The sequence below is a fragment of the Takifugu rubripes genome, chromosome 15 (assembly GCF_901000725.2).
Source record: "Takifugu rubripes chromosome 15, fTakRub1.2, whole genome shotgun sequence".
Classification (NCBI taxonomy): Eukaryota; Metazoa; Chordata; class Actinopteri; order Tetraodontiformes; family Tetraodontidae; genus Takifugu; species Takifugu rubripes.
In genome coordinates this window covers 12,550,570-12,564,725 of record NC_042299.1, presented here as the reverse complement: position 1 = coordinate 12,564,725, position 14,156 = coordinate 12,550,570, and the positions used below count along the sequence as shown (strand labels likewise).

Genomic DNA, 14,156 nt, shown 5'->3' with positions numbered 1-14,156 from the left:
AAATCCTTGAATGTACATATGGACAGAAGGGAAAAAAAAGAGATGAAGCTTGAAGTCATCCACACACACACACGGGGCAGAAGGAGGGGGGTGGGGTTGGGGGGGGGGGACCACAGGATTCTGAATAATACAGCAGCAGCTTCCTGGATTTTACACCTGCAGAGAGGGGAGGGATGCTGAGCTGAGGACGTAGCCTGGCACAAACAGGCAACTTCTCCGCATCTTTCTTTTTCTGCCACTTTCCTTCAGTGCTCAAATATCTGCTGTTTTTATCCGAGAATGCCGTCGCACGTCTTCTGTGTGCTCTGGACTCTACCCGTGGTTTTCCTGCAAGTCAGGTAAGAGGCAGCGCGAGACCAAGTAAAGTTTACTGCATAATTCTCTTTGGTTCAAAGTTCCTTTAATATGATCCATGCACTGAGGTTTATACCTGAGCTTTCTGCTCGTCTGCTTTTAGGCAGCATGTGTGGAGCTTGAAGCTACACTTTCATTTATATCTAACAGGGAAATTTTCATTGAAATGATGAAATTATTTCAATCATACAACATGGTTGCTGTTAAGGCAACAGCAGCTGTATTAAATTCCAGGGGAAACCTCTAATTATTTATGCATTAGGGGGAAAAGTTGGGAAAATTGAGGCAGCCGGAAGACCTGCAAGAAATCAAATCACGTGGCATCGTGCCAGCTAAATTTCACAAAAACTTACAATTCAAGAGAGCGTTTGCTCCGTTACCGCATGAAAACTGCACGTGAACATAGAACTGCAGTAGTACGACGGTGGTATATGCTCCTCCTGATAAAGTAGATCTGACCCATTTGCAGCTGAGATTAAATATTAAAATGAGAATAAAGCAGCAGCACATGTAGCCATGTTAGTCCCGTCACTTGCAGGCCTGCGCTCTGTAAGGAGATGAAGCCCTCCAGCAGGGCGCCCAAACCGCCCTCGCCGTCTGATTTTCTGGACAAACTGATGGGACGCACATCTGGCTACGACGCTCGCATCCGACCCAACTTCAAAGGTATCTAACACACGGTGCAGCTTGTGGGGTGGGGTGGGAAACAGCCCCACACACACACACACACACACACACTCTCATTAGCACAGGTGTGAGACAATCGTGTGCGATGAATTAACAGGAACCGCTGGCGTGTGCTCAGCGAGCCGCCTGTGATCCTTTTACACCGACTCTGTCGTTCCCGTTCTCCTTCTTTTGTGTCATGTGTTGTTACTCTCCCCTGCTGACCCACAGCCCTGGGTTATGATATTTGCACACAGACTTTTCCTTCAGATTCCAGTTTTCCTCTTCAGAGATGAGCAGTTATCATCACATGTCACCCCCGTGGGCCCGTTACTCATGAGTGAGGCCAGAAGATTCCCTCTGACACTTCCCCTTCAGTCTCCGGAGTCACGTTTCATATATATTTCAGACTTACTCTACATCCCTGTCAAATGCATGCTGGGTAAATCCCAGCTGGTTATCTATATATACACACACACTAATGTAACTCCTAATGTAAAAAAATCAATAAATTATTGCAACTGAAATATTTAAAGTTTCACTGGTGGACAGATGGACCACACTAATGGGAGTGACAGCAGAGTTTCCTGCTGGTTAGGTTCTGTTTACGCAGTGGAGTCAACTTTATGGTGAACAGGCAGATGTGATCTTCTGAGAACACGCTGCCTTCAGAACCTCATGTGGTCTCATCAGTATCAGCAGCAGCCGTATCTATGAAAAGCAGCCTGACTGATGGCCGTCTGCTTCTCCCAGGTCCTCCTGTTAACGTCACCTGTAACATCTTCATCAACAGCTTTGGCTCCATCACAGAAACAACCATGGTGAGATTCTCTTGCTTCTTTAAAATCTGCCCTTGAATGTGTTCAGCAGTTAAACGTCTGCCTTTGTCATCCCACATATGGGCCAGGGGTGGGGGGTTTATAGACGCTATATAAATAAAGCTGAATGGAATCTGACAAAATTAATATCCACATTTTGGAATTCCCAGAAGTAAATCTAGTGAAATCAATGTGCATGACAGCCAATTTCAAAACACCAATGAGCCTTTTTCATCAAGGACAGAACAATATTCCCCAGTTTAGGGATGCATGCTAACGCTTTTAGCTCCGAGTAATAGCAACATTCATTTGGTGCCTTCGACTGACCAGAGGTTGGGGTTCAACGAAAGGAGCAGTTTCACTGCTGCGTTTCAACAGCATTTGTTTGTATTTCCCTTCCCACCAGAGTTCCTGATGTCTAAATTTAGATTAGGATGACAGTTATAACCATTTTCTTGGTTTATTACAGAACCACAGCGATGAATCTCCAGACAGAGTCATTTTTCTTTGAATAGAGTCCAGAATTCTCCAAATTCCAACTGTGTGGGGCCACCAAATCTTATCTGAAATGACCACTTGTAGTCATTAAATATTTCTGACATGGGTGTCAAATATTAATATGACCACATGGCTTCACATGAGCCTCTATAAGAATGTGACTCGTCTATGCAGGACTACAGGCTCAATGTATTTCTGCGGCAACAGTGGAACGACCCTCGACTGGCGTACAAGGAGTATCCAGATGACTCTCTGGACCTCGACCCCTCCATGTTGGACTCCATTTGGAAACCCGACCTGTTCTTTGCAAATGAAAAGGGAGCCAACTTTCACGAGGTCACGACGGACAACAAGCTGCTTCGGATATTCCAGAACGGAAACGTCCTCTACAGCATCAGGTGATGGTGCTTTTTTTTTTTTTGGTTTTGTTTAAATGATGAAAGCAGACGTATCTGGAGGTCTCTTTCCCACGTTTCCACTTCTGGCTGCACGTGTCATCTCTGAGCATCTAAATATATGAGCAACATGTTTGTTTCAGCTCAGTTCAGCTCAGTTGTCACTGGATTGTCCAACACCCACTGAGAGAGCAAGTTCATGTTAAATAATAACTGCAGGCTAAAGGAGAATCGGGTCAGTAGAGTGGCACTAAAGCTGTGAACTGTAGCGTGACAGAAAAGTCATTAAAATGAAGGAGTAGCCTCACTGGACGCTATTATCAATTCTTTAAAACATAGGAGTCGTCAATATTCTCTGAAAGCTTCCTTCAACCACGATCAGCAGACGCTGAGCACCCCCCCTCAGGTGGTTTACCACTGGACATCAGTGAATTACAGCTGTTGGTTCTCCGTATCTTATGTTGCTCATTTGTGTGTCAAGCTGTCTCCCCTCTAGCTTGATGGGAGCAATGCGATATTGTGACTTTGGAAATGGAGCACCATCCAAGCGTGGAATATCCTCTCTGATAGAATGTTTTGATGACTTGTGTGTGTGTGTGTGTGGGGAGGGGGGGCGCTCTCCTATTTTTTAAGATTGCGGGGCCTTGTCCCCAGCAGAAAAATACCAGAAAGTTGAACTTGAGCAAGAATAAAGATGTCACGTTGTCTTAAAATTCAAAACCCAGCGTATGGATATTACTGTGATGGCGGATGTTAACAGGAGTTGTTTTGTCAAGTTGATGCGCTGGCACATAAAAATTTCAGGGGGACGGCTCGCGAGGCTGCCATCTTTTCACTTTTCACCAGTATTTTCCTGACAGTGACGGTGTCTCTCTCCTTAAAGGCTCACGCTCATTCTCTCCTGCCCCATGGATCTGAAAAACTTCCCCATGGACAGCCAGACATGCACCATGCAGCTGGAGAGCTGTGAGTTTGTCTTTTTGTCGGGACTCGGTGCGTGTTGTGGCTTTGGCTTCACGACGTCTCTGTCTCCTAGTTGGTTACACCATGAATGATCTGATTTTTGAGTGGCTGGATGTCGGAGCGGTGCAGGTGGCAGACGACCTGATGCTCCCTCAGTTTGTGCTGAAAGAGGAGAAAGGCCTCGGCTACTGCACCAAGCACTACAACACAGGTAGAGGTCACGACAGGAGAGCGGTCAGCCTCCTGGACCCACAGCTCTGGCTAACTTTGACCCTCCCCTCCGTGTGTTGTAGGTAAATTCACCTGCATTGAGGTCAAATTCTACCTGGAACGTCAGATGGGTTACTACCTGATCCAGATGTACATTCCCAGCCTTCTCACTGTCATCCTGTCCTGGGTGTCCTTCTGGATCAACATGGACGCAGCTCCCGCCAGAGTGGGCCTGGGGATCACAACCGTGCTCACCATGACAACACAGAGCTCTGGATCCAGGGCCTCCCTGCCAAAGGTCGTCGGACAGCTCACACTGGAACCTTTCAGAGAGGAACATTCACATTAAACAATGCAATGAGACACAGGGGGACATCAGGGGGACATCAGGGGGACATCTTAATCTCACGTTAAATCACAGCCTTTATATGGTTGATTGATCTGGCTGGAATTCTTCAGTGCCTTCGTTGACTTTTGAGGAAATTTCAAAAGTAATGGAACAGAGACAAAACCTAAATTACAGTTGATACCTAATGTTGTAGGCCCATTAGCTCCCCTTTGTAGGTCCAACTTTGCTTTAGGAATGATGTTATCATTTTAATAAAGCCTTTTCTGTCGTCGCGCTGCAACACATCACTGATCTCCGTCTAACAAATGAGCCAGTTCTCATCCTGAGGTCCTCATTTTAAGGGTTCACTGACTAATTCACAGTCCAGTCGAGGAAAAAAAACTAATTAGATCAGACTGTGTTTTCCTTTACCAGAACATCATGGTAACGTTCTGATTTCACTGCTGAGCTTTTCCTGGACTCGCAGGTGTCCTACGTGAAGGCCATCGACATCTGGATGGCCGTCTGCCTGCTTTTCGTCTTCGCCGCGCTGCTGGAGTACGCGGCCGTTAACTTTGTTTCCCGCCAGCACAAGGAGTTCTTCCGAATGAGGAAGAAGCTGAAGGAGCAGCAGCGGCAGAGAGCTGTGAGTGGGCGCCCACCTCCCCAGCCCCTGGGGCGACTGTCACCTGCTATTCACAGCGCTCCGACATGAGCTCCATCCCTTTAGCCGCTGATTGCACCGCAGACAGGAAGTGACCTGTGATTAGCTGTGATCACCTTGAGCCCTCTTGGTTGCTGCCTCATGAGGAGAAGCAAAAGTAGCACATTTAAATATGAAATATCATCTGAACGAAGCTCCTGCTGAAGCCTTTCTGGGGTTTTCTTTTGGACTCGGTAAGGAACTGTGACTGTTTAAAGGGTTTCATCCAACACTGACCACACGTTTCTGGTCACGCCGCAGGAAACACGTGACGCAGGCGTAGTTGTTGGCTGCTAAACGCGGCGCCTGACGACTCCACAACCATGTTTCTCTTTCTCCATTAGCAGGGGAGCGGCGACGGCAAGGTGAAGGGGAACAACGTGCCGAGCAACAGCGCTTCTCAGGGGAACATAGCCCAGCAGTGCAGCGTCTGCGCCAGGGTGCGTGTCCTCGCCTCCCCGGGTTCAACCGGGAGCAAGCAGCAGATCTGTGCACATTTATTCTGACTCGTCTGCTTCTTTCAGGAGGAAGAGCTGGCACAGCAGGGTCTGCTCCTCCAAAGTCTGGGACTCACGCTGTCGGGAAACGCAGCGGAGATGGACGCAACACCCGTGTTCGCCGACCTGCCTCCCGGTTTGGGCTTCTACGACATACGCAGGCGCTTCGTGGAGCGGGCCAAAAGGATCGACACCATTTCCCGAGCCGTTTTCCCGATGAGCTTCCTGGTCTTCAACGTCCTCTATTGGCTGACATATAAAGTCCTGCGACACGAGGACCTCCTGTCCACGTTGGGACAGCACTGAGGCTGGGGGGGGGACTTCAGATACTGTGGGTCCTGTCCTCACTCGAAGCATTACAGGAGGTTGTTGAGCAACCGAAGCTGATTAGTGAGGAGAACTTTTTCCAGCCACAGTGTCTACATGAGGGCGTGAAATGTTCGAGGTCACAGGTCGCACCTTTGGGAGGGATTTGTGTACGTGCAGTTAATACATTTGTGTTTATCGTACAGAATATCGGCTTTTAAAATGATCATTATCAATGTTGCAGTGGAGGTTGAAGTCAGACAGCTTCCAGACCTGGGTGGAAACATCAGTACTATTTTAAATACTTTATTTTGTTTCCTTCAAAATTTAGAATATTCAGCCTGAATAATTTATAGTCTAAAATGTTGAAATGTTCAGACCAGTACCATTATTTTTATTCACTATTAAAGAGTACAACGATGACTCTCACACTAGAAGAAGAACAGTGAAAAATGCATTCATAATTAATAATTGTCTCATTATGAATAATGGACATAACTTTTATATTTACACTACACACAAGGGAATAATTTGAGGGTCAAATTCACAAGCAAACACAACGGAATTCATGATAAAGACTCAAATATGTTAAATCAGACAAAATCAAACTCGGACCCGCAGCAGGTTGGGTACCTGGTGGTCCTGCAAAGAGGTTTCTGTTCTATACACGGCTGTTTATATATTAAAAAGAAGTCAAGATGCTGTTTAATTGTAGAGTTTCAGCCTCTCGTCACGATAAATTTAGCCAGAAAACACAAAATACAACCTGCTGATATGTGTTACTGAAAAAATCCATGTAATCAAATGTGAGGGTATATTTTCCATCGATACAAGGTGTAACACAAGCACTTCAACGGAGAAGGATTCGCACAGTAACTATAGATGATCCTTAAATCTGCCACAAAGGGGGTCAAATGTAGTTCTGTGTCGGGGAAGGAAGATCAAAGATGTGTGAGAAAGGTTGAAATTTGTTTATATGTGAATGCTTTGACTGGAAAGGTCTTCAACCTGTGTGATCCTTGCAATTTATTCTTTCACTGCCATTATAACATCCACTTTCTATATTTTACGAGTTGTGTTGCAAAGAAAGCTGAAGGTGCTAAAGGGCGCCACGAGAGGGCGCTGTTTCAACTGCCCTTTTTATCCAAACTTTGCTGCAGGCCTTCTTTTAATGCACTGCACAGCGTTTTATAGTTAAATTCTGGGGTTTGGGACATACTCATTCTGCAAATAGTTAGTTACACAATATTTACGTGTGTAAATCCCCTGAAAAATTAGTGAACATTATCAAAGGCCTTTTGGGCTTCTGCAGGCAAATAGTGTGAAACAGGACACTTTAGTGTTTTATTAAGAATTACATTCCAAGATGAAGAACAATTTGAAAGCGGGGTAGAAGAAAACGAAATCGTTTAAAACCAAAACAATATAATCTGCCTTATTTATCGTCACACAAAACGGTTTAAAAGGCGCCAGGAAATCCAGTTTCTCTGGTGATTTATGCAGGACAGCGGGAAAATAAAGTATAACAAACGACACAGCTTGCAAAATTCCAACCATGATGTTGGACAGCGTGCACCGGGTCGGTTCCGAGCTGGCTCCTGCAGAGCCGGTCCCCCCCGGGACCTGGACCAGTGTCCAGTGGCTGGAGACGTGGCAGCACCTCCGGTCATATGATTTGAGTTTACGACCCCACCCCGTTATTTCCTCTCCCGAAAACATGTCCAGTACAGCAAAAGCTTTAACATCCCCACTTGAGAACTAAAGAGCCCTGCAAAATGAGCCCGCCGAGCGGTGGTGTCGGACGGGGACTTTAGTGGCGGGGACCGCGGAGAAAGTCATTTTCAGAGGGTCGCCGGTGACGTTTCCACGGGCTTCAAATAGCTTCCGTTTCACACTGGTAGTGATTGGACCGTCCCGTCCTCAGCCAGTCCGACATTCTCCACCTCAATGGAGGAGCAGCCCAAAGATCGGGCTCAAGACAGACACTATCCGCACCACGGAGGGGACAGAAGCTCGACCCGGCACACGGCGTGCGTGAAACATGATCAGAGCCACTTCCAGTGCCACCACCAGGAAACGCAGACGAAGAAAACAGGTCGGCCCGTCCGAAATGCTGCGCTAACGCTCGCTAGCCTTCCCCAGCTAATGTCAACGAGCCGACTAGCATTAGCTAACTACTGGTAACTTTACCCTGTTTGGAGACTTAACATGCCAGGCGCTAGTTCAGTCCAGCTGTATCGTCGCGCCTTTAAACGTGGCGTTTTAAGGCAATTGGCGAGGGTGAGTAAAGGAATCGTCAAGGCGATGCCACATGTTGACTAAGGCTGGAGCGTAAACCCACCTTTTAGGGAGCTAGTTTGATAAGTAGCTGACGTTGCGTGACAGTAGTCGCTGCTGGTGGTTTGACATGTCGGGGATTGACCTTGTGTGCCGGCTTCACGACCGGCTCTAAACAAATGCGGCTACATTATTTGACAGCGCGTTCGTCGGGTAATGTTTGTTAGGTGGGACTCCTCCGGTCCCCAGCCCCGGTCCTGTGCGGCTCGTTTCTCGTGTCCAGTTTAGGAAAGCGAGCCGGCTCCACTGGAATGTTCTGAGCTGCCATTTCCTGTCGGCCATGTTACAATATCGACGAGCTAATGCTACCATGCCGAGCTCGGAACGATTGCCCATCCAAGACACACGCCGCACTGACACGTCCTTACGTTATTTGCCCCGTGTCGCCGGCTAAACGCGGCTATATTTCGTTACAAGCGTCTCCCGGTGCGACGATGGGTTCATCTCCAACGGGGCGCTGGCTAGTTGACGTTAGCTGCCGCTAGCATCGTTTGACAGGCCTGTTGCATGTTGTTCAACGTCAAATCACACGCAAACTCGATCGATCCCTTGATGAAGACACGCTTTGCGCCCTAATCACGGCCTTTGTTGACGGATAAAGGCAATAGTTGGACGGGTGAGGGGGGGCCAGGGTGTCTGCAGGTGCTCCTGGACATGAGGGACGGCTCCATTTAACGGGAAACCCCACGTTGACACAGCACTTCTCATGCCTCTGTGCCATGGATACTCATGGCTATTTGTGGTGCCCCCTCAGCCAGTAAGGGTGCCATAAGTGTCGACGTGGCCGTGCTTCTGTACATTGCACTTGCATTTGAAACAATTTGGGCTCGATCCGACAGTTCACTGGTGAAAACGGTTGGAACCGGAGCCACAGTGACTGAGGTTGTAGCCTGCAGACTAGTTCTGGATGGAGTTGGATGCAAAACTATAAGCAGCGATTTGCTCAGGCAACACCTTTTAACATGCATGTTGGTAAACTGATTTGTTTCCTCCCCCCCTTTTATAGGCAATGAGTACATAAACAGCGAGGAAGAGGGAGGGAAGAGCCCGCGAGTGTCTGATGCTGTGGATATGTCCCATCCTCCCAACAGCAATGGTAACAGGCACGTGAAGCAGAAGTCCTCACAAAAGCTCTACACGGCTGTTCCAAAGGTGAGCAGCAAAGGACTGGAACATAAAAAGAACATGGACCTCAAACATGACAAGGAAAAGACCCTGGAATTAAATAATCACGAGGGCCAAACCTTGGACAAAAAGGACCTGTTTCTGCTTCAGAACGGCGTTATAAACTGTGGCTTAATCACAAATGGCTACTCCAGCAAGGACAATGACGGCAGCGGCTCTGAAGGTGGATATACTACTCCAAAGAAGCGCAAGGCCAGATGCAACAACCCCAGGAACGGTGAACATCTGACAAGAGAAAAGGAGAAGGACATGCAGCAACACAACACTACCCAGGAACACGAGGCTTTTAAACTAGACACGATCGAAAAGGGACTTAATTCCAGACTTGAAGGCTTTCGAGCCGCTCATAAAGACGCACAGCCGGCCGGTCGGCGGACGGCGGTGTCGGAGACGTTAGTTGCTGAATCTCAGAGGAAAAACACTGATGGCAAAACGGTCGGCACTTTTGGCAAAAGGACCGACGAAAGGCACAAATCCAAACTCTCCTCGCCCTCTAAAGAGGACTCGTGGACTTTGTTTAAGCCCCCTCCAGTATTTCCTGTGGACAACAGCAGTGCTAAGATTGTTCCCAAAATCAGTTATGCAAGTAAAGTAAAGGAAAACCTCAAAGTAGCTCAAGGCGGCGGCGGCGGCGAGACGCCGCCTCCCCCTGTCAGACTGTCGCAGGTCCCCATGTCCGCTGTGAAAACGATCACCTCAGCTAGCTTTACCAACGGCCCCGTTCCTGGAAATGGGAACGGCTGTCCAGTGGGTACCTTCTTCGCCCCTGCTGCTAGTAGTATTCCACCGCCGCCGCCCCCCAGTGGCGAGAATGTAGCGTCTCCTTTGGAAATCAACTGTAGCTCCGCAAGCAGCCCCGTGGACGGCGACGCGCACGAGCTAAAGAAGTGTACTCTGTTAATTTACCCTTTAAATATGCAACCCGTGCTCCCCAGTGGGTGTCACCTCAGCTCGGCCGCTGCTCAGACAAATCAGAAAGCCCTGGGAGACATCTTCCAGAACCAGTGGGGGCTTTCCTTCATCAACGAGCCCAACCTGGGACCCGAAGGAGGCGGCGAGCTGCCCGCGGAGGACAAGTCTGCCTTGGCCGCGCCTCAGAGCGACAGACCCGCGGCGGCCCGGCCCTGCTTCGACGCCGGCCCGTCCTTCCTGGAGCCCGGCACGCTAGTCCAGGACCTGGACAAAAGGACTTGTCCCGCGTCTAACGCTTGTTCTCCTGCTCGCGACCCGACCGAGGAGGAGCACAAGAGACTTCAACTAAAGACTAAAGCGGAGGGCAAAGGTTCGGGTTCTGCTGGATCCAGCGGGGGCAGAGAGAGCCGGGTTAAACCTGCACAGCCCCCCCTGAGCACGCTGCTCTTTGGATCGTCTAAAGACTGTGGCAGGACGTGTAGCTGGAGTTGTTTTGATATTAAAGCTGCTGTGGCTTATCACACTAAAGGTAAAGTGTGTGTGTGTGTGTGGGGGGGGTGTGTGTGTTCCTTGAGATTTTATTCCTCAATATGAAAGTTTTTCTTGTGAAGGAATGTTTTAAGAATCAATGATTGAGCCCTGAAACTGTAACTGTGAGAGGAGTGGTGGGGGGGGTGGGGTCAGGAGGTCGAGGTCTCAGTCCAAGACTGGTGTTCCTCATCAACTCCCAGCGGACGCGGTAAAGATTATTCCCAACTTTGTGACGTAGCCGAGGAATTCTGTGCAATGCTTTGATTCCTGACGATATTCCTTTTTCCCTCCACAGAAATGGAATTCATTTTCAACCTGCAAAAACAAGGTAAACGGCCGCCGCCGCTTGTGTCCAGAACCAGCCGGTGAATCGCCCGACTCGCCCGCTGTAGTCGTGTAAAGCTCTGCCGCTCTGCGTTCTCGTCGGCACGCGTTCAGTCCCGATTTCCCGCCGTTAGCGAAGCATCCGCCGCCTGAGCGCCAGTTTCTGTGCCGCTGATGTAACCATGGCGCATAAAGTCGCATTTAGCAGCCATTCGATGTGGTTCACCTGTGTTTGGGTGCTGACAGACGGATGCGTGACCTTTGACCCGTTCATTGGCGGGTCTGTCTGCTGTGCAGCTCGTTGTCGTGCCGTTAGCCTTGACGTAACCATGGCTTCTCCTTCCTGTGCTGCAGATCCAAAAAGAGTAGTGTTTTATCACGAGACCCAGGATGGACCTAATCAGTGAAGTGGTTCCGGGACCGTGCTAACCTCCTCCTGCTCTGGGTGCTGCCGCCTCTGCCTCCCAAATGAGATCCTGTTGGAAGGGACGTGACAACTGTGAAAACACTGAAGAGCGCGACAGAGATTCACTAGAATCCTGGGTGGAATTACCACACACACACACACACACACACACACACACACACGGACACACACACACACACACGGACACACACAGCGATGGGACTGTGGAGGAGTTGATCAGTGCCTCTCTGACACACCTGACTGATTCCTGCTACCTTGGAGCCGCGGACCCGGCCCGTCTCGGCTCCGTCGGAGGACGTTCAGCGGAGGAAAGTTCTGGATTGCATCTCAAGCCTTCGCCGTTCCGCAGCCGTTCCGTCGGGACGCCTCAGTCGGGTTTTCCCTCACGCAGTCGAACCGGTCCCCTGTAGACGTGAAACTTTACACCGACTTTATAGCGCCGGAGCTGGAGGTCACCACGGAGGAGAGAAGAACACGGTCGGAGAACGCCTTGAGATGATTGGCTTCCTGTTTTGGTTCCGTTAGTTGGGATGGAAGGGAGAACCTTGTCTTAAAACTTTTCTTCATGGCTAATCGGAGCCCGCGGTTACTTGCTAACTTTGTTTTCCTGGTTTGTTTGCGCCGCCCCGTCGTTTGATCAGGTTTTTAACAGCGTGGTTTTAAGATGTTTCCCACCAATAATCTTCAGCACTTATTCCGGGCTCAGCAGCAGAGGGCAGGTCTCTGCCGCTGGGCCCAGATTCTGTCCTGGGAGCAGCATTCGCGGCTTCAGGTTTCACCTCTTTTTTTACTCACCTGCCTTCGCTTCCCCCCCCGAAACTGGAACTGGGCGAGCCGGAGGTGGCGCTTCCTCGCCAGGCGGCAACGGCAACTCTAACCACGGCGTTTGTTCCCGCCACTTGCGACGGACGGCTCCGAAACGTGAAGACGAGTTCGACTTTTCTGTTTTTTTAACATACCGGCGTGCGATCCCGCGCGCGTGGGTATCGGGCCGTTCGCAGCCGCGCCCTCGCCACCGCGGCCGCTCAAGGTTTCACCTGTTTTCAGTTTGTTGCACAAATACTTGATGTGAATTATTTTCTTGAAAGAGAAAACGTATATAAAAAAAAAAAAAGAAGCCCAACCATGCTAACTGCTACCTGCCCAGCTAGTAATTAACCTTTTATTCCCATTTTGAAGCCGGGTGTGGTTTCAGCGAGGGAACTGCCCTGGTTTGCTCTGTCCTCTGGAACATATGATTTGGTTAACGTGTGGATTCATAGCACTTTATGTAAACTAATTGCTTTTATCTTTGGATTGCGGGAGCGACCTCTCCTCTGACGCGAGGCGCGGCGTGAAAGAGTGGCTCTGGGCTGTTACTTTTCCGACTAAACGTTGAGCAGAATAACTAAATGTAACTCAGGTAGTGTTGATAAAGCCATGAATCTGTTGACTCGTTTCTTGTCCTGCAGTGTTCTCAGATTGGATCCGTTGAATTGGAGCCCTGTTATTCTCTCGTGTCATGTGATCAAACATGGGTAATATCAAGAAGGAAGTGGGAGGTGCCGCCATCCGTGGTTTCCCGTTAAGTTGACCTTTCCCGAAGCACATCCTCGCCGCGGCCATGCGGCGGCGTCCACTGATTTCTCTCCTGTGTGTTTAGACTGAAGCACCTCTTGGTTTCTCCTCGGCGCCGAAGGTCTATTTCTGTCGGGTCGGCCCAGTCTGGAGCGGCCCGTGTTAAGTACACTTCTTCCCCGCGCGTTCTGATTAGGCAGAGGCGGAATCAGAGTCGCAGCCAGTTGTCTCGACTCGTCAGAATTCCGCGTCTGATCTCAACCGGCACTCTGGCGTTGTGAAATGCTTTTTCCCCGTGGCGGCGGCGGCGGCGCGTGATGGATGAGTGCCGCGCTGCTGAATATGGAAGGGCTCCGCTTGGCTGATGAGGGAGCGAGAACATATTCCCATTAGCATTTTAAGCTTTCGTTTAATCTGTCATTTTAAGAGAAGAAAGTCGGAACATGCCAAATATTCCACCAACGATGATGCAGCCGTAGACGTTAAAATGTATAAAAACGAACAACCCCCCCCCCTCCAGAGGGATCGACACGAGTGTGTGATGTTATTTAGTGTTTCGGCCCTTTGAACCCTTCGGATTAGTCTTCTCGAGAGGAGGATCCTGCCTCCAACCTCCGGGCTCCCGGTTTTGAAGCACTTGAAGCAAAAATAATGAGGCCATGTTGAATATGCATTTATAAATATAGAACTATAACATAGCACTGTAGCCTGCAAACCAAAAAAATAAAATAAAATAGAGAGAGAGAGCGGCGTGCTGGTTAATCAGCGACGTTTGGGGGTGTGCGGAGACAAAAGCCTGATCACTTGAAGTTTGCGAGGCTTCAGCCCATCGTCGCCTCAAGGGTGCAGGTGCGACCTTCAGGGCGTGAGGTGAGGCCTGACCTCGTGGTGTGGATGCGTGCAGAGCTAATTCTTCCTGTTTTATGCAAGCCCCCCCCTCCTACTGCTGATGGCTCCGCTTCGGTGCCTGTGTGGGTATGAAAACAGTCACAGCAGGTTTGATTGTTTAAAGTTGGCGTTCAGATTCTCTCCGTGCCATCGTCTTGGTTCTTTTCCTTGTTTTTGCGACGCTGTCTATGTTTGCTCACAGCTAAAGCTCATTTCTCTACGTCTCATGGGTGCAGCTGAAGTCGCTGAGCATTCGT

At 49.3% G+C, this 14,156-nt stretch overlaps 2 protein-coding genes across 5 annotated transcripts; both read left to right on the top strand.

Moving 5' to 3' along the window:
* Positions 1-164: 164 nt before the first annotated feature.
* Positions 165-7,273, top strand: glra4b (glycine receptor, alpha 4b). 2 transcript variants are annotated; one of them, XM_029848124.1, is made up of 10 exons: positions 165-338; positions 893-1,020; positions 1,774-1,841; positions 2,544-2,734; positions 3,615-3,697; positions 3,768-3,905; positions 3,988-4,202; positions 4,720-4,878; positions 5,280-5,375; positions 5,460-7,273. In XM_029848124.1, exons 1-10 carry the CDS (start codon positions 280-282, stop codon positions 5,736-5,738), a joined length of 1,416 nt encoding a protein of 471 aa, XP_029703984.1. In that variant the 5' UTR covers positions 165-279; the 3' UTR covers positions 5,739-7,273. The 2 variants fall into 2 exon arrangements, with proteins under 2 accessions (XP_029703984.1, XP_029703983.1); XM_029848123.1 differs by having other exon boundaries at positions 2,511-2,734.
* A 20-nt stretch (positions 7,274-7,293) lies between these two features.
* nufip2 (nuclear FMR1 interacting protein 2) lies at positions 7,294-13,383 on the top strand. 3 transcript variants are annotated; one of them, XM_011611453.2, is made up of 6 exons: positions 7,294-7,462; positions 7,663-7,833; positions 9,082-10,706; positions 10,999-11,031; positions 11,162-11,350; positions 11,846-13,383. In XM_011611453.2, the coding sequence occupies exons 1-6, from the start codon at positions 7,294-7,296 to the stop codon at positions 11,951-11,953; spliced, it is 2,295 nt and encodes a 764-aa protein (XP_011609755.2). In that variant the 3' UTR covers positions 11,954-13,383.
* Positions 13,384-14,156: the final 773 nt, after the last annotated feature.

Bases quoted from the DNA above. Each gene is read 5' to 3' on its own strand.
- nufip2 (XM_011611453.2), top strand. From the start codon at position 7,294: ATGATGTTGGACAGCGTGCACCGGGTCGGTTCCGAGCTGGCTCCTGCA. The intron at 7,463-7,662 runs GTACAGCAAAAG...TCCCGTCCTCAG, and splicing joins CTCTCCCGAAAACATGTCCA to CCAGTCCGACATTCTCCACC. The intron at 7,834-9,081 runs GTCGGCCCGTCC...CCCCTTTTATAG, and splicing joins AACGCAGACGAAGAAAACAG to GCAATGAGTACATAAACAGC.
- glra4b (XM_029848123.1), top strand. From the start codon at position 280: ATGCCGTCGCACGTCTTCTGTGTGCTCTGGACTCTACCCGTGGTTTTC. The intron at 1,842-2,510 runs GTGAGATTCTCT...TCGTCTATGCAG, and splicing joins CCATCACAGAAACAACCATG to GACTACAGGCTCAATGTATT. The intron at 5,376-5,459 runs GTGCGTGTCCTC...TGCTTCTTTCAG, and splicing joins AGTGCAGCGTCTGCGCCAGG to GAGGAAGAGCTGGCACAGCA.